This window comes from Arachis ipaensis, chromosome B05 (genome assembly GCF_000816755.2).
Source record: "Arachis ipaensis cultivar K30076 chromosome B05, Araip1.1, whole genome shotgun sequence".
Classification (NCBI taxonomy): Eukaryota; Viridiplantae; Streptophyta; class Magnoliopsida; order Fabales; family Fabaceae; genus Arachis; species Arachis ipaensis.
The window spans coordinates 6,492,833-6,511,353 of NC_029789.2; the positions used below are offsets into that span (position 1 = coordinate 6,492,833).

The following is an 18,521-nucleotide window of genomic DNA, read 5'->3' on the forward strand; positions in this document are numbered from 1 at the left end:
TTTTTTTTTATGATAAAAGAAGAACAAATATAGATTAATAAGAATTAATCTAATACCTGAGCTCTGATACCAAATGATACGGAAATAAAAGATAAATAAGAAAATAAGGATTCAACTGAATAAAAAGATACATTGAAATTAAAATAGGAACAAAAAAGATAAGTTGAAATTGAGTATAAAGAGAATCATTCTACTTTCTACCCAATTTCTTGACGCAACAAGAAAGGGACTCCTCAACCTAACTTGTCAACGCCATAGTTTGGAAATTGAATCGGAGGGACTCCTCAACCTTCTATTCAATTCCCCGATGTAACAAGAGAGGGACTCCTCAACCTCAATTGTCCACACCATGGTTTCATCACGAAACCAAAAAGGAGTTTTCAAACCTCTAAAAATTCTATACTACGACTACAATAGCTAAGGAGGTATTTATAACCTCTTATTAGGTTAAAACAAAGAAAACACTAAAGCCCATAAACATAAGGCCCAATTTAGTAATTAAATAAACAAAATCAAAATACATTAAATAAAATATTCTAAAAATGTAAACTAAAATATCTTCTAAGTAACTCTTGAACTCTTCATATCACGAACATTTGAAGCACGTATCATTCTCCTCCTCTTCAAAAAAGATTCGTCCTCGAATCTTGTAGGTGAAAAAAATAATATATGAAAAGGACAATAATTATAAGGAAGATAATTTCTTTTTTTTTTGTTTTTTTCTTCTTTTTTTTTGTTTTTTTTTATCCCTTTATTCATCTTCTTCTTTTTTTTTTTAAATAATGAAACACAAACGAAAACAAGAACACAAGAACAAAATGAAAGACGCGACAAACACTGGACTCTTTTTTTTTATGATAAAAGAAGAACAAATATAGATTAATAAGAATTAATCTAATACCTGAGCTCTGATACCAAATGATACGGAAATAAAAGAAATAAACAAGACAAGAATTGAAATTGAATAGAAAAGATACATTGAAATTGAAATAAAAACAAAAAAGGTTAGATTGAAATTGAATACAAAGAGAATCACTCTACTTTCTATCCAATTTCTTGACGCAACAAGAAAGGGACTCCTCAACCTAACTTGTCAACGCCATAGTTTGGGAATTGTATCGAAGGGACTCCTCAACCTTCTACCCAATTCCCCGATGCAACAAGAGAGGGACTCCTCAACCTCAATTGTCCACACCATGGTTTCATCACGAAACCAAAAAGGGGTTTTAAAACCTCTAAAAATTCTATACTACGACTACAATAGCTAAGGAGGTATTTATAACCTCTTATTAGGTTAAAACAAAGAAAACCCTAAAGCCCATAAACATAAGGCCCAATCTAGTAATTAAATAAACAAAATTAAAATACATTAAATAAAATATTCTAAAAATGTAAACTAAAATATCTTTTAAATAACTCTGTACTCTTCATATCACGAACATTTGAAGCACGAATCACGAGGTGTATTCAAATGCTGGTTCTTTTGGTTGCAAAGCTTTTCTTTATTAGCAACTTTCAGCAATTTCATTTTTGCAGTTTAATAGATGATGGAAAGTCATTAAAATTTAATATACACTAAGAACATTTCAGACAGGCATTACCATTTTCCATGAACTTTGCTTGATGATGTGCATTGTTTTTGTTCCATTTTTGCAATGCCCTATTCTTTCGGAACAATGTAAATGTCTGGTATGTTAATATATATTTGAACGTGAACATTTGTTTTGGGTAGTCGTATGGTATTCTTTAACATATAATTCCTATAAAGTATTCAACAATTCTTTGCATATGCAATCAGATTAATAAATATCTTTCTATCTCATGAACTTGCTCATTAATTTAAAGTGAATATAATTTTGTTATTTCACCATTTTACTCTCAGGTTCCAATTTATTCCCCAGATGATATTTCTCAACGCTTTATTTGGCTATCTCTCCCTGCTTATTATTGTGAAGTGGTGCACTGCTTCTCAGGCTGATTTATACCATATAATGATCTACATGTTCCTGAGTCCAGCAGATGATTTGGGTGAAAACCAACTCTTTGTTGGTCAGAAATATTTGTAGGTTGTTTAGCTTCCAAACCCTTGTTCTCTTGAAAACCCTGTTTTTGTCTATGAACAACACTTATAATCTTTGTTCCATTCCTACCAGATGACGCTTTTGAACCATTTATTTTGAAGATTCAACACCAAGCTGTATGCTTATTTTTGAATAAGGCCTCTTCTCTTTTTACACATGGAACTTTTGCCTTTGTTCTGACTCGAATAGTTTTGTTACTTCAGAGGCATGGGGATGAATCATATACAGCACTTCAAACCACAGAGGAGAGCTTGCAAGTGGAGTCAAATAATGATTCTCATGGTCATGAAGAGTTTGAGTTCAGTGAAGTCTTTGTGCATCAACTTATACACACCATAGAGTTTGTACTTGGAGCAGTCTCTACCCAATGTGCTCTAGCATAACATGTAGCTGTTTTTATGACTAGTAACTTAGGCTTTTGTTCTATTAATAATGCTCACTTCTAAAAGCTATATGGTTGGAACTTTGTATGATGCATTTACTATTTATGCATCTTCTTTAGATATATTTATATATACGTATATGAAACTATAGTGATGCATTAACTAATGTTTTCCTCCTTTGTGTCCAGTCTTGCGCATTCAGAATTATCAAGTGTATTCTATGAGAAAGTTCTAGTTCTGGCATGGGGGTATGTAGTTTATGAATTTTTGTTTCTTATTGGTGTGTCTAATGAGATGATTACTTTGGGTTGGAGACTTGGAGTGATGATACTGATGTCGACAATGACTGGCAATTGCTCTCTGATGTTACAGGTACAATAATGTGATTATCCTGATAGTGGGTATCGGAGTATTACTCGTCATGGAAACCCTGAGTGCCTTTTTGCATCCTTCTCGTTTGCATTGCTAGATGAAGAGGAGGAGTGATGCTTTAAAATCATATATATGAACGTGGGAGTAATATTGCTTTGGACCTGTATTGATTCTTTCATTTGCTGTGACTATAGTCAGTGACTGGTAGCTTTTTTCATTCAAACACCATTTCGTATCTTATTTATGCCAATGAGTGAGGGGAATAAATTGTAACGTTGATGAGCTAGGCAGGCGTGGCTGTAATAATAATTTTATCAAGACATATTGATGTCTATTTAATTTTTTTGTCCCCAAAACAAGTAGCCTTATGTTTACATCTTTATTTGAAGCATGTGGAAAATGATTTATTAGAATCAAGAATCTATTACTGTTGGGTTCCCAAGTGCACTTGTATTTATTATTTAACATTTTGCTTGGCGTGATGAACGAGCTTCTTAAACTTTACAATCAGTAAAACATCCCCGGGGCGGTAATCTCAATGGTACACTCAATATACAATCATCATTAACATTATAAATGTATAATTTGCATTTTACTTTTAGCATAGATCTACCATTGAATATGAGAGGGGCTTTATAATGTGTCTAGAAAATTGAATCAAAGGGAGTGTGCTAGGACCAGCAATAGCAGAATGATCAAGCTTTATTGATACACCGGGATGGCCAATTAGCTCTCCCTAGAAGGTTCTACACAGCTGGAACTACCAGTTCGGAGAGATTCTCTCCAACTTCTAACAGAATTCACAACAGAAAAACTATCCTCCCTCAACTAACTATAACCTAGCTATTTATAACAACCTATCAGCCAGCTGGATATCCTAACAATTCCTAAAACACTTCTACTTGACCTCTACTTACCTCTCCTTTTGTAACACAGTCCAAACCTGTTAGTAGTGGGCGCCTCTCTATCAATACTCCCCCCTCGGACAACCACCTTGTCCTCAAGGTGGAGCTCCAGAAAGGTGGCCCGCAATGTCGCCGCTCATTCCCAGCTGTCCTCACAAGGAGATAGGCCCACCCAGCGCACCAAATACTCCAAGGCCCCATCCTCTGCAGTTCGCGATGCCACAATCTGGGATGGCTACATCACCAGCTCACCATCCTCAGCCAGCCCTAGTGGAAGCGTCTGTACCTGCTGCCAGTGGCGGAGCTTAGTTCAGACAACGGGGGGCCATGGCCCCCAAACTTTTTATAAAAAAATTAGTAGTACTTTTTCAAAAGATAAAAATAAATTCAATTGGTTTAAATACTTTATTATGACTTAAAGTACCCAATAAGTTCAATAAGCAACACTCTTTTTACTTTTAAGCTCAAATATAAAAAAATAAATATTTTTTATTTATTTAATTTAATATTATTTTATATTTTATTATTTATTTAATTTAATTTTTTATATGATAAAAAATAATAAAATATTCAATAAGTATTAATATTATTGTATTTGTATAAATTAATAAAAAAATTTTAATAAATATTATAAATTTTAATATTTCTTCTAACTTCTTCTTTACATATTCTACTGGATATATATTCAAATTTATATAAAATAATAATAAAAAATCAAAGAATTGATGCATTTTTTAAGAGGAATGTTAATATTTAATAAGGAGAACATATAATTTTTATAATATTAACACTTGTAGTTCTTCTACTTTAATGAATCATGAAAAAAGTGAGATACAACCTTCAAAAGTTTAAAAAATTACATCTGATGAGTTTGACCTTAATTTTTTGGAACGAGACCCTAAAAAACGGCTTTAAATTTGGCAATATCACCCAAACTAGAGAGATGAAATTAGACGAGCTTATCTTAAATGAGGTCTATATCAAAAGCATTTTGACAATTATCTTCTATGTGGCCCCCCCAAAATTTTGTTTCAAGTTCCGCCATTGCCTGCTGCTGCGGCGGGACAGCCTTTTTCAACTTGCTAACATGGAAGACTGGGTGAAGTCTGCACTCTTGAGGCATGGCTAACTTGTATGCCACTGCCCCTATCCTCTCAACCACTTCAAACGGTCCATAGTATCGAGGGCTTAGCTTCTCATTGACCCTCCACGCTAGTGTCCGCATTCGATAAGGTTGCATTTTCAAATAAACCCACTCACCCGGTTTGAACTCGACATCCCTTCGATGCCTATCCGCTGCTTGTTTCATCCGCTGCTGAGCCTGCACCAAGTGCATCTTCAACCTTGCCAACACCGCATCCCTGGCTGCGGTCAATGCTGCCACCTCCTCAACATGCGAGGGAAACGTCTCTCCCCGGAAAAGAATGGGTGTCGGCACCCCATAAAGTGCTTGAAATGGAGTTGTTTGGGCTGAGGCATTGTAGGACGTATTAAACCAAAACTCCGCCCATGGAAGCCACTCCAACCATTCCTTCGGGTAGCCCCCCACAAAGCACCGCAAATAAGTCTCCAAACAGCGATTCACCACCTCGGTTTGGCCATCGGTTTGCGGATGAAATGCCGTGCTGTACTTCAATTTTGTCCCTGCTACTTGGAACAGTTTGGACCAAAACTTACTCATGAATACCCTATCCCTATCCGATATGATTGACTTGGGGAACCCGTGTAGTTTAACTACCTCTTTAATAAAGGCTAGTGCCACCTCCTTGGCTGAAAATGGATGAGCTAAGGGGATAAAGTGAGCATATTTAGTCAACCGATCGACCACAACTAGAATAGTGTCCATGCCTTTGGATTTTGGCAATGCCGCCACAAAATCCATCGTAACGTGCTCCCAAACTCGCTCTGGAACTGGTAGTGGATGCAACATCCCCGCCGGTTTCATCGCTGCATGCTTGTTTTGCTGGCAAGTGTGGCAGCCCGCAACATAATCCTTGATCCGTTGCCTCATACCGTGCCAATGAACCGCTGCTGCCAGCCGCTTATAGGTTTGAAAGAAGCCTGAATGTCCACCCGCCCCGCTGTCATGGGACTCAGCCAGCAAAAGTGGGATCTGAGAAGAATTTGCAGGCAACACTGCTCTCCCTTGATAAAACAGCCGACCCTTGTGGAGGGAATACCCCGGATAGTCATCCAGCCCCTGCTGCAGGGCGATCACAATCTTTTGTAGCTCTTGGTCATGAGCCACCTCCTCTTCCACTGTTTTCCAGAGGTTCATATGTACTACTGAAATCACCCTTGCCATCATTTGCCGTGACAATGCATCTGCTGCCTTATTCTCAAGGCCTGGCCGGTATCGGATCTCAAAATCCAAGCCTAACAATTTAGTGGTCCACTTCAAGTAAGTTGGATCCATGAGTCGCTGGTCCATGAGGAACTTCAGACTTCTCTGATCTGTGAGAACAATAAAATGTCGACCCAACAAGTAATGCCACCACTTTTGGACAGCGAAGACAATGGCCATCAACTCCCTCTCATATGCAGATTTTTGGCGGGCCCTTGGAGATAGTGCTTGGCTTAGGAATGCTATTGGCCTGCCTTGCTGGGACAGCACCGCACCCAACCCCTCACTCGATGCATCCGTTTCCAAAACAAAGTCTTGATTGAAATCCGGAACTGCTAGAGTCAGTAGGTATGCCATCAGCCTCTTCAATCTCTCGAAAGCCTCCTGTGCCTTGTCATTCCATTCAAACGCATTTCACTTTGTCAACTCTGTTAACGGCTTGGCGATTACCCCATATCCTTGCACAAACCGCCTATAATAGCCGATAAGGCCCAAGAATCCCCGTAAAGCTCGCTGGTCCGTAGGCACTGGCCACTCTAGCATCGCTGTGGTTTTGTTAGGATCCGCCGAGACCCCTTGTGCCGAGATAATGTGGCCCAAGTACTCCACCGAGCTCACTGCGAACGTGTATTTCTTCTCATTCAACACCAGTTGGTTCTCCACTAAAATCTGGAAAACTTGTTGGAGATGAAGGGCATGGCTATCCATATCCTGACTGTAGATGAGGATATCATCAAAAAAGACTAAGACAAATTTCCGCAATAGAGGCTTAAGAATGTCATTCATCAAGGCTTGGAAGGAGCTAGGGGCGTTGGTCAAGCCGAAGGGCATGACTAGAAACTCATAATGGCCCTCATGAGTGCGGAAGGCGGTCTTGTGGATGTCTTGATCTCTTATCCGAATTTGGTGGTACTCCGATTTTAAATCCAGCTTAGAGAAGACTGCAGCTCCAGCCAATTCATCGAGTAGCTCATCAATGATGGGAATAGGAAATTTATCCGGCACCGTAATACCATTTAATGCCTTATAATCGACACAAAATCTCCAGCTGCCGTCCTTTTTCTTCACCAGCAATATCGGACTCGCATAGGGGCTGAAGCTTGGTCGAATTATCCCTGAGGCCATCATTTCTCGTACCATTAGTTCAATTACTGCTTTCTGATGGTGCGGGTAACGATAAGGTCTTATATTCGGAACTGAAGCTCCTTCTATCAGTGGAATGGCATGATCATGGCAACGATGTGGTGGCAGCCCTGGTAGTGTCTGAAACACCTTAGCATGAGAAGCTAACACCGAATCGATTACCTGCGGCACCTGCGATACTGTAGCCGCTTGCAAAGTCATGGGCCACAGCTGGACCATAAATCCTTCTCCCCCTTCTTGAATGGACAAAACTGCAGATTGAAGGTGCATACCTCCATAGCACAACTCCGGGTCCCCCTGCAATGTAACCATGCTGTCCCCATTCTGAAATCGAAGGCGTGATTTTCTGAAGTTTGCGAGAACGTCTCCCAACTTATCTAGCCACGCCAGTCCCAGGACAAATTCTGCTTCGTCAGTTGGGAAGATGAAGAAGTCTTCCTTGATTGCCACTTCCTTGAATTGGAGCGTGACACCCAAACACCTTCCCTGTCCCCCTTTGTTGGTACTGTCCGCTACCCTGACCTGGAACTTAGGGGTGTTGTTAATTCTCAGGCCTAACTCGGCGATAATCTCTGGTGTCGCGAAGTTGTCCGAAGCTCCACAATCTATGAGAACGCGTACACGGCGGCCATTTACCTCTGCCCAGGCTTTGATTGACTTGTGATGTCCACTCAAGCTCATGAATTTGAGCTCCAATTGTCCCTGTTCCCCTGTTTCCGGAACTGCCTCATGCTGTAACCAATCCGCTTCAAAGTCTGTCTCCATGATTAAAAGCTTGAACTCTCTATTCTTGCAACTGTGATCTGCAGTGTATGGTTCGTCACAGAGGAAGCATTCCCCCTTGGCCGCTTAGCTCTATATTCCTCGTTGCTGAGATGTCTCAATCTGCGCCGTTGCAAGGGATCCGTCGTCGACTCCACACTGTTGTTTGCTGCAGAGTTGGACGCTATAGCAGGGTGCACCGCTTTGGTGGCAGTTGAATTGGCAACGGCGAAGTTAGGAGCCAGTGGTTTACCGCATCCCGATACCCCCCGCAAGGCAGCGTTGTGGTTTTCGACCTTCTGTGCCAGTTCCATTAACTCGTCCACTGACTGGTATGGGAACAGTTTACATTCTTCCCCCACCTCTGGTTTCAGCCCATTCAAGAAGAGATCCATCAGCAATTCTGGCGCAATTCCACGGAGGGGCCGCGCGTGAAGCACGAACTGGTCAACGTAGCCTTGCACTGAGTTCGTCTGTTTCAGCTTCAGCAGCGCTTGATAAGGGCTCTGTAGCTGTTCCGGTTGAAAATGGCGTAGCAGCGCCGCACTGAAAAACCGCCACTGCAGCACCGGCGCCGTCCTCCCACCACCTGAACCACGTGAATGTCCTTCCTTCCATTGCAAAGGTAGCGACTGTGAGCCATTCCTCCTCTGGCACTGTGCGCAGCAAGAAGAATTGCTCCATGCGTTCAACCCAAACCACCGCGTCGTCTCCGCGGAAGATCGGGAGTTCCAGCTTTCGCCATTGCTCCAACGTGCCTCGGCTTCCGGCCGATGAGCCTACTGCCAGGTGCGATCCCGGTGAACCCCGCTCATTCCGATTAGGTGCGCGATTTTCGAACGCATCTATTCGGGAATCGAAGCGCTATAGCGTCTCCTGCACCGATCGGAACATCTCCTCCATGCGCGATTCAATTGTGTCAAATCGTGACTCCAATTTCCTCGATCTCGATTGTACCATTTAGCGTTGGGATCCTCAAGCTCCTGATACCAGTTGATAGGACCAGCAATAGCAGAATGATCAAGCTTTATTGATACACCGGGATGGCCAATTAGCTCTCCCTAGAAGGTTCTACACAGCTGGAACTACCAACTCGGAGAGAGAGAGATTCTCTCCAACCTCTAACAGAATTCACAACAGAAAAACTATCCTCCCTCAACTAACTATAACCTAGCTATTTATAACAACCTATCAGCCAGCTGGATATCGTAACAACTCCTAAAACACTTCTACTTGACCTCTACTTACCTCTCCTTTTGTAACACAGTCCAAACCTATTAGTAGTGGGCGCCTCTCTATCAGAGTAATATATGACTTCATCATATATGACTCCTCCTTGGCAGATGGCACACACTCTGGTGATGTTTGTTGCCGAGGTAAACCAAATAGGCCTTTTTTATTCGGTATCAATGTATCATCTTTCAACAACACATGATTTCACAATTTAAAACCTTATTCACCAACTACAAGCTAATAATTACATTGGGTATGCTTTTGAAGTTAAACAAGTTGAAGTTCGATCTTGCATTCTTAAGCTGAGGAGTAATACAACCAGGAAAAGAAATGATTAGGAGTAATCTGCAGGATTATTATTACGGTGAAGAACTCGGTTATGAAGCTTTGAGACAATTCAAATTGCCAGGATACGAGAATGAGGCATGGCTCTTACATGGAGAGTGAAACAAAAATACTGGAATTTGTGGCTCCTGCTAAGCTGTATGGAATTGGTTCACAAAAACTATTCAATATTGTTGAGTGTTTGCTTTCCCAAGCTGTGTTCGAAGCACTTCTATTTTTGTTTTTTTATGTTATCTGATAAACAATGGGCACTTATGCTCCTGAATCCTGAGCTGTTGATTTCACAATATTTGTATCATTAAGAAGTATAACTAATTTATATGCTTTATATATTTTATTTTTACTTTATCTTTATCATCATCAAATACAAATTGGATTAGCTAATGGTCGTTTGTAACAAATGAATACAAGAAAAGGATCAAGTCTTTTGAGGTCTTGTAGCCAATAAAGAAACCATCATGAGTGCAAAAAATTATAGCAGCACCTAGGTTTCGATAGCATCTGATTAATTAATTGATCTGAATAGGCTTACTATCAATATAAAATCAAAAAAAGAAGAGAGAACAAGGAGGAGTCATATATGACTTCATGTAAGCATCATGATTGAATTCACTGGTTTGGGAACTAAATTGCCTGTATTTATTTTATGCGAAACATATAATAAATTTTACAATCATGCACATGGAAGATATCACAATAATCTCATATCATCTAAGCTAAACAGCTTTAAACACCAGGTAGAACACCTTCTATTTTGGCTCAGGTAAATGAATGTCCATGGTAGGTGTATCATGAATCAGAGATTCAAGTTGTTGGTGATAATTTCTCAAATGAGAAACATGTGAAGTTTGCCAGGGGCTAACCTTTACATCTTTGCTCTGTTCTAAAGCTTCTTTTGCTTTGATGTCTTCATGAAAGAATCTAAGGACATCTGCTGTTGACACAGAATGCACAGATTCATGCATCCCATGGAGTTCATTACGTTTTTCTAGCTTTTCAACTAGCTTCTCTTTTAACTCATCTGGAAGATGCGCAAATGCACTTCACAGTGTCCAAATAAGCAAAAGAAATATTTTAAAAAATAAATTAATGGGGAAGAAACATTATTGAACTCAATTTTACACATAATATAAATCATCTCATTCTGAAAGAACAGAACGCATACCTCGTAACACCTCTTACAGCACCCCAGCTATAACCAGCAAGGACTGATTGTTTAAAACCAATATTGAACCCCTCCTGAGATGAAGCTTCCTTTCCTGCTATAAGACCTTCCCGATACCCGGTCTATTAAAAGTAAGCCAGAGAATGAAAAAGGGCAGCTGATCACTTTATAGAGTTAAGAAAATAGGAACAAAATAAGCAGAGTTTACTCAAGTTGTCAAAATACCGTGTGGAATTCATCATGCCTCCTTTGCCACTCTCTGTCCAAATCTGATGATTTATCCAACTTGTCATCAGAATCACCCCAAAAATCATCATCATCACATTCTAAAAGCATAATAGATAATTAGTACAAAGCACCAGCACCATGAGTTTATGCACAAACAAAATAACTTCTATGCCATAGAAAACAGATAAGCCAATATCAATAATTTATATGATATCGACACTTCTATTGAAAAAAGCCATTGCCTATCGGACAATATCCTTCACTCATTACCATGATTGAGATGTGGAAGTTAGGATAATACAATGCACTGGCTAAACAAGAAATTCATACGAAATCATAGAATGGCATGAGTCATGGAGTGAAGTCAAGTCTAAAGCAAACTATTTTTTGCATTTAGTAATAGAGTTTCCATGTCAACTCATCCACACTAAACCTTACCATGTAACTTATTTTCTTGATCATGAGCACTAGTAGATTTTAGTTCTGATTTTGAAAGTTCTAAGCTTTCAGCATAAAGTTCTTCAGCAAATTTACCCTCCATCTGCAAATAGAGAACAAAAAATAAAAAAGTAAATAAATAATTAGATAAAGTTAACACCAGAATATGATGGTTCTCCATTATATATATCAAATCACCAAACAACCCTTAACATTAGAATTTTTTTCCAATTCAGTATATAATAAATATTAAGGAAATGAACCACTCCTAAAACTTAATCATGATCGGAACCATCGGCTACAACTCAACAAAGACCAAAAAAATAGTCCTGCTTTAGAACCATAATTTTGATGGCAAAAATTTTTTATTGGGATGTCCAAGGAAGAAAATATACCTATGACTGTAAAAGCATGGGACATCAAAGTTGGACAAACCAAAGAAATAACACTGAAATCAAGATGGTGTCAGTAAAAGAAAAACAGCAGACACATGAAACTGAAATGGCGGAAAGGAAATACTTAAAAATATGTTTTAAGCTGAAATACTTTTGTTTTAAATGTATTGATAACATATTATCCTAGGTTCTTTTGGATCTATCTCTATGTAGAGTCCTAGATTGATCACACAATAATACGCTTAAGCTTCACACTGCCACTGCATTAAATCTAACATGCTTGAAAAAGAAAACAGAATTCAAATTTCCCTCCTACTTTGCTTCGGATATTTACTATATATTTAGACCCTTCCTATAGCAGACCCTCACTTCATATTAACTCCTACCAGTTGCCTCTAAACCACTTCATTTTCAGAACCACTGCATTTTCCTTCCCTGTTCCTTTTTCCTCTCAAAAATAGCCGAGAAAATCAATTTCCTAGGAGTCAATGCAAAGAAGCTAGATTGATCTTTCAAGGTGTGGGTTGTGAAGGTTTGAGAGGTGCCTATGAAGGAGAAGTGAACAATAGTGGAATCAACACAATACTACAATAGAGATGGTCCTTCATGATTCCCAGGTATGTTTTGAGAGGTTTCTGAGTCTAAATTAACTCTCAATTAAATTATGCAATGTCAAGAACAAGACAATGTTCTGTATGCAATGTAACTAACGAAATGTATCATTTATGTATAAATGCAAGGTCATAGAATACATGAGTCAATCCGATAAAAACAGATTGACTAAGCAATTGAATTACTCCTAAGTTACCTATCCCTTTCTACATCAATATACCTTAATAGCTTATCAAATGTGACCCAGTCAATATCTAATCACACAAGGCAACTGCTGTGTACACAAACTCTACTTATTGCTTAGTATAAATTAATTGCTTTAAAGGACAAGGATTCATTTACACACCATAATTTATCTAATCACAGAAACAGCATCATGGACTCCAAGGTCTGAGCATCAGCTAAGTCTTGGAAATATAGTACAAGAACAGCTAACAACTTAGCAGACCTTAAAAAATATGGAACCCTGTTAAGAAATGCTAACCTGAGCAACTCCAGATTAATACCCAAAATCATGCTCATAAAATTAGATTACCAACTGCATAATATGAAGAATCTAGCCACCAAATAACTGGCAGTCATATTAAACACAAATGTTGGTACAATCTCAAATATATAACACAACAATTAAACAGCATGGTTGATTCTCAGACCAATTTATAACACTTTTGCAATCTAAACTTTGAAAAAATAACTTAAAGAGCAGTTCTTTTGCGGTGATGATTCAGGTTCTGGTGAATTCGTTCAGTACAAAAATTGGTAACAATATTATGGAAATTAAATAAAATTGGAGTGAAGTATGACACCAAATCATAAAATTGGATGGATAAAATAGAAAAATAGACAGAGAAGGGAAGAGAAAAAACTTGATTGGTGAGTGAAAGAGGATGGTATTGCATTCTTGGGCTGCGTCCAATGTCACCTAAAACCACCGCACATGCCCTCCCTCTTCTTCCGCCTTCTTCTCTTTGCTTCTCCCTTCAATTTTCATATCCCAAAGTTAAAATAAAAATTCAATTAAAAAAAAAAAGAAACAAAGGGCCAATTCAGAACAAATTCACATAAAACTCTATTTTCCCCAAGGAAAATTGAAGATGAGATGAAAGAAAATTTCACCTTCCATTGCTCCCTTCACTATGCGGAAAATGAAAAAATAAATCAAAATTTCACAATTGGTATTTTGATTAGGAGTCCACTGGAAGAATCGAAGATGAAGAAGCACCTCACAAGCAACTGAGCAAGGTTGTCAGAAACTAGTGCCTATACAGGCACAGAAGGTTAGTACAGGAACAGAAAAAATGTAAAAATGCATCACGAAACATAAGTGCCTACAAAAAATCTTATTACTGCAAGTAACGTAGAAACGTAGGCTCAAATAGATATACATGCTGTACTTTATAATGGCAAACAGGAAAAAGATAAACACCAATCTAATATAATAACCCAGAGAAAATAAGTACAAATACCATAATTATATTACGTCATAGTAGCTCAAAATGCATAACAATTTATAGCTTATTAACGATTTATACCTAAACAAATAATCCATCATACAATAATTTGAAGTTGGAACTAATTACAATAAAAAAGTTTGAGTCAAAAGTAGTAACAAATTTATGGATTATTAACAATCTTGCCATCACCTTCATTTCCAGCAACACCTCCTCCAAGTGAAGACATTTTACTCCTCAATACTTGTTAACAATCCATTAATCGCATAAACATCACTAAAAAATTAGAACAATACAACAACAATCCACAATTAAAATAAAAAGCTATTAAAAATCAGTAAATCACAAAAGAAAGCCCTATAGTTATTTTTGCTAATATTATATATAGTGTAAGGGACTAAGGGTACATGATTACAGGGGTAAAAAACAAACCTGAGGCTGAAAGCACAGCAGAGGCGTGGCGGTGGAGAGCTTCGGACAGAGGTGAAGGGAGAACAGCGACCAGACCAGTGGCGGACAGTAGCGCCCAGCGACAGGCGACCACTGAGAGACTGTGACCAGGGAGAGACCGCCACCGGAAGACAGCGAGAAAGGCAGAGGAACAGAGAGCAGAGTGTGCGAGTACGACTGCGTTGTACTTCACTGCTGCCACTGCTAGGGTTCAAATGAAATTGGGCGTGTCTGAGATTAATCAGAAGGACCATCAGAATTTTTTATGGTCTCCTAACATTTTTCATGTAGGAAATTGTTACTCTTTTTTTTTTTAGAAAAAACACTAAACTTCTTTCGATCTCAAAAGATATTGAGACCACAATTAAAAAAAAGAGATTCTGTTAAAGTGATTCTGTTAAATCTGACGAAAAAGTCTAACGTGGCACTGATCTGACCGTTACGAGAGTCCACATGGCATGTAGCTTTTAAAAACAATACATATTAGTCTTCCGACACTAAAACGATATCGTTTCACCAAGGACTCTTCAGACACACTTTAATCCCCTTATGCAATACCCATAACACCCATATCTGAGTTAAAGAATTGACTAGGTTATGGTGAAAAACCCAAACCCCTAAAATAGTAAAACCTGCTTCCGTTGTCTAGTGTCTCAACTAGTTTCATCCTCCGCCACTGATGGCCGAGCTCAGCACTGTTACACTCGGCGGCAAGGGCTCCTCTTTCTCCTCCTCCACCATTTCCACCGTCGCCGCCAGCCTCGCCCATGTCCGCATCGACACATCCGCCTTCGACAGGCTCTCCGCCTTATCGTCCTCGCAACGCCGTCGTTGAAGCACACCATCGCAATCCCCTAGCTTCCTCTCCCTCTCGGAAACCAGAGCCTTCCTCCTCATACTTCTCAACAAGCTCCTCCTCACTTTGTCCTCTTTCATTCGCGCCGACCTTCTTTTTCTCATTTCCGAATCCCTCAATTCCAATCCCAACACCTTCTTATTCGAAAACCTCCAAGTCACATAAGACAAGTTGCTCGTTCTCAACAACGCTTCTTCGGCATTGCTTGGAATTTCAGCTATTTTGGACCGCCAATCCGCCGCATTGACGTCCTTCTCCGATGTAGCCGCCGCACTGTCCTGTGAGGCCTCGAAAGTCAACGTGACCGCCTTCAATTTGATGGATTCCGGTGATGGTCATACCTCCAAGGATGAAGTCGGAGTCGCTAGTGATATGAGGGTTCTGCTTAGCGGATCCAACCTGGTGGGAAAGGATAAGATTAGATCGGTTGCCAAGGTTCCAAAGATTCATGGAACTTTGAGGGAGCAGGTTAATTGGGTGTTATGGGTATTGCATAAGGGGATTAAAGTGTGTTTGGAGGGTCCTTAGTGAAACAACATCATTTTGGTGTCAGAGGACTAATATGTCTTGTTTTCAAAAGCTACATGCCACGTGGCTCCCGTAACGGCCAGGTCAGCGCCATGGGAGCCACATCAGATTTTTTCGTCGGATCCAACAGAGTCACTTCAACGGAGGAGTAAATTTGTCCACGTTACATGAATGTATTTTTTAATCTTTAGGGACACAAATGTCTGCAGAAAAAAAGGTCAGGGACCTATTTATCCTTTTCTAAAAAAAATTATCATTTTCGATTTTTTATTTTTATTTTTATGAGGTTGATTCTTCCGTTTATATTTTGAGATCTGCTACACATACAAATCTTTTTAGTATATAAGTTCATACAAGTTGGCCCAAATCCAACAAAAACGACATTTAGTTTAGATTGCGTGTAAACACGCACTCCCCTAACTCTTGAATAACGCAAACGATTCTTTTTTCTCAATCAAAATCGCAACGCTCAAAATTCAAATAAGGATTAAAATCTCTCAAAAATCTCTTAAAATCATCGCGAAAAGTGAAGAAAGTTGCGAAGCTGAATTCGAAAAGAATTGTAACTCCTCTGATGGGGCAAGGCGCGACGGAGGTGGCTTTGTTGTATTGGAAAGTGAAGCCTTGCAGTCACTATTTATATTTGGGTGTGGCGTTCTTGGTCATAGGATTATTAAAAAAGACATTAATAATGGTTTTCATTGGATGAAAATTAATAGATCTCATTTATTAAATTATATATATAGATGGTGCATATAGAGATATGACCATTGAACTGACTCACTTTGAGAATTTCTAATGGTTATAATTACCGTATATTTGTCAATAGGATATTCTCAAGATGAACATAGTAATAGAGTTTTCTTTGACCTGCGACTGCCATAGTAATTAACAATGTATTTATTATATTTTGATTCCGGACACCTAATATCCTAGGGTGCTAGTTGAATGGATATTGGATATGATTTAAATACTTGTAGAATTAATGATTAGTCAATAAAAAATCCGTCAACTCTCGGTAAAGAATTTGAGCTCTATGATTATAATGACTAAGATGAATAAAACATTGGCCAAGGGGATTGAATGAATGAAGAAATGAGTTTCTTAGGTCATTCACAGTTTATTATAATAATGGTAACACGTTAGAGTTTGACAATTAAACCATACTCTAAGGGTTAACCAAGAGCTGGAAAAATGGAAGGAATTATACTTTGTTATTTTGAGGTTCTTAGTAAAAATATATTATTTCATACTATCGGGTCGTTGAGGAGTGTTGCTAGACGCCAACCTTGATTAGTAAATTTAGTATGACTAATTTACTACCCACTTAGTATTGAACCTATGGGGTCACACACTAACAAGTGTTCTAATCTTTGTTGTAGAATTATTTAATTATTATTTTAATTTGATCAAATAAATCATTATATTAATTCAAATGAAATATTATTATATTCTTTTCTAACACCAAGAATATAATAATAATATAATAATTGAGAATATTAAATGAGATTTGAGAATAATTAGTTATTCTATTTCTAAATTTGAATCCTAAATTTGGATAAGATCCTAACTGATTCTGTTTCAAAATGAGTTATGATATGATTCATAAATTTGAAAGATTCAAGTTTAAAATAATAAGATATGATTCAAATTTGAATTGAGATTCAAATTTAAAATCAGTAACAAATCTCATACTATATATATGTATGCCAAGAGTAGAGGAATAACATGAGAGAATAATAAAAGTTTTATTCCTTTACCTCTACACACATAAATGTATGTGAGCCTAATTTTTGGAGAAGAATTTATGGTGTGCAAAAAGTTGCCAAGAGGTTCTCAATTTAGATCAGATATCAGTTGATCAAAGTGTTGACAGCAAAGGTTGGTCTCAGTGTGGATACGTATAGCGCCTTCGTACTATCGAAGGAAAAAGTGATTTTTACTAAAGCGTCTAAAGGTATTTAGATCTGATCTATGTATTATTTCTAAAATAAAATTTAAACACAAAATAGATCTTTAGGATTACTTTTTTTTCTTCCACTGCATGTTATGAACACATGGTAATCCTTCAGTGGTGTTAGAGCTTTGACTTTTTTGTATTTAAATTTTATTCCTATTTTTTTAGATTTGTGAATTAATAGGATTAATTCAAATTTTTTTAAGCATGCGATGCAGTTATTTTCATTGAGATGATTTTTTAATAAATTAATAGTTAATTTATTTCAATGTTAATTATTTAAGTGTGATTAAATTATTATTTTTTATGGTTATGATTTAATCAAATTTTATTTGATTTTTTTATCATGACTTTGAAACATCACTTTAAAGGAATATAAATAATTGTTTTTATATATAAGTGTATATATTTCAAATTTGATTTGACAGTTCTATAAAGATAAACGTTAGTCTATTAAAAATCAAATTTTGATTTGATTAATGTGTTTTGAATACTATAATTTTAGAAATTAATTTTTTCTAATATTCTTGATTATAAAGAGCGGCATGACAACCAGAAGTTTTATTTTCAAAATAATAATCAATATATACATTTGATGTATTAAGGATTTAATTTTATATTTTTACCTAGACAACCTGGGTGTATAAAATTTAATCTATAAATACTGGTAGAAATTCTCTAATAATTGAGATAAATCTTAAAAGTTAGGAGTTTGCCAAAAATAAATTTATCTCTTGTTTACAAGGAGCAACCTTCACCAGGAGACTTGTATTCAAAGATAGAATTTATTTATGCATATGATGATGTATAAGGAGAATTAATTTTATACTTGAATCTAGACAATCTAGGGGTATAAAATATAATTCAGTTAAA

The 18,521-nt window shown here is 37.6% G+C and overlaps 1 protein-coding gene and 1 long non-coding RNA gene across 7 annotated transcripts in view; one reads left to right on the forward strand and one right to left on the reverse strand.

The window, feature by feature from the left end:
* LOC110271720 overlaps positions 1-3,192 on the forward strand; it is a 5,934-nt gene extending 2,742 nt beyond the window's left edge. The window contains exons 2-7 of one of the 2 annotated variants that reach the window (XR_002362324.1): positions 1,462-1,689; positions 1,883-2,066; positions 2,154-2,197; positions 2,285-2,467; positions 2,653-2,712; positions 2,837-3,192. This is a non-coding gene — a long non-coding RNA (uncharacterized LOC110271720). Of the gene's footprint in view, positions 1-1,461; positions 1,690-1,882; positions 2,067-2,153; positions 2,198-2,284; positions 2,713-2,836 lie in introns of both variants that reach the window. The other variant, XR_002362323.1, reaches the window with a different exon arrangement.
* LOC107642692 (retrovirus-related Pol polyprotein from transposon opus) lies at positions 6,493-14,641 on the reverse strand. 5 transcript variants are annotated; one of them, XM_016346130.2, is made up of 8 exons: positions 14,290-14,641; positions 13,523-13,666; positions 13,273-13,384; positions 12,753-12,854; positions 11,400-11,502; positions 10,959-11,059; positions 10,734-10,855; positions 10,128-10,609 (listed from the first exon to the last, which is right to left on the reverse strand). In XM_016346130.2, exons 4-8 carry the CDS (start codon positions 12,753-12,755, stop codon positions 10,318-10,320), a joined length of 621 nt encoding a protein of 206 aa, XP_016201616.1. In that variant the 5' UTR covers positions 12,756-12,854; positions 13,273-13,384; positions 13,523-13,666; positions 14,290-14,641; the 3' UTR covers positions 10,128-10,317. The 5 variants fall into 5 exon arrangements, with proteins under 5 accessions (XP_020978583.1, XP_016201616.1, XP_016201613.1 ...); XM_016346127.2 differs by lacking the exon at positions 12,753-12,854; XM_016346131.2 differs by lacking the exons at positions 13,523-13,666; positions 14,290-14,641 and having other exon boundaries at positions 12,753-12,872; positions 13,273-13,381.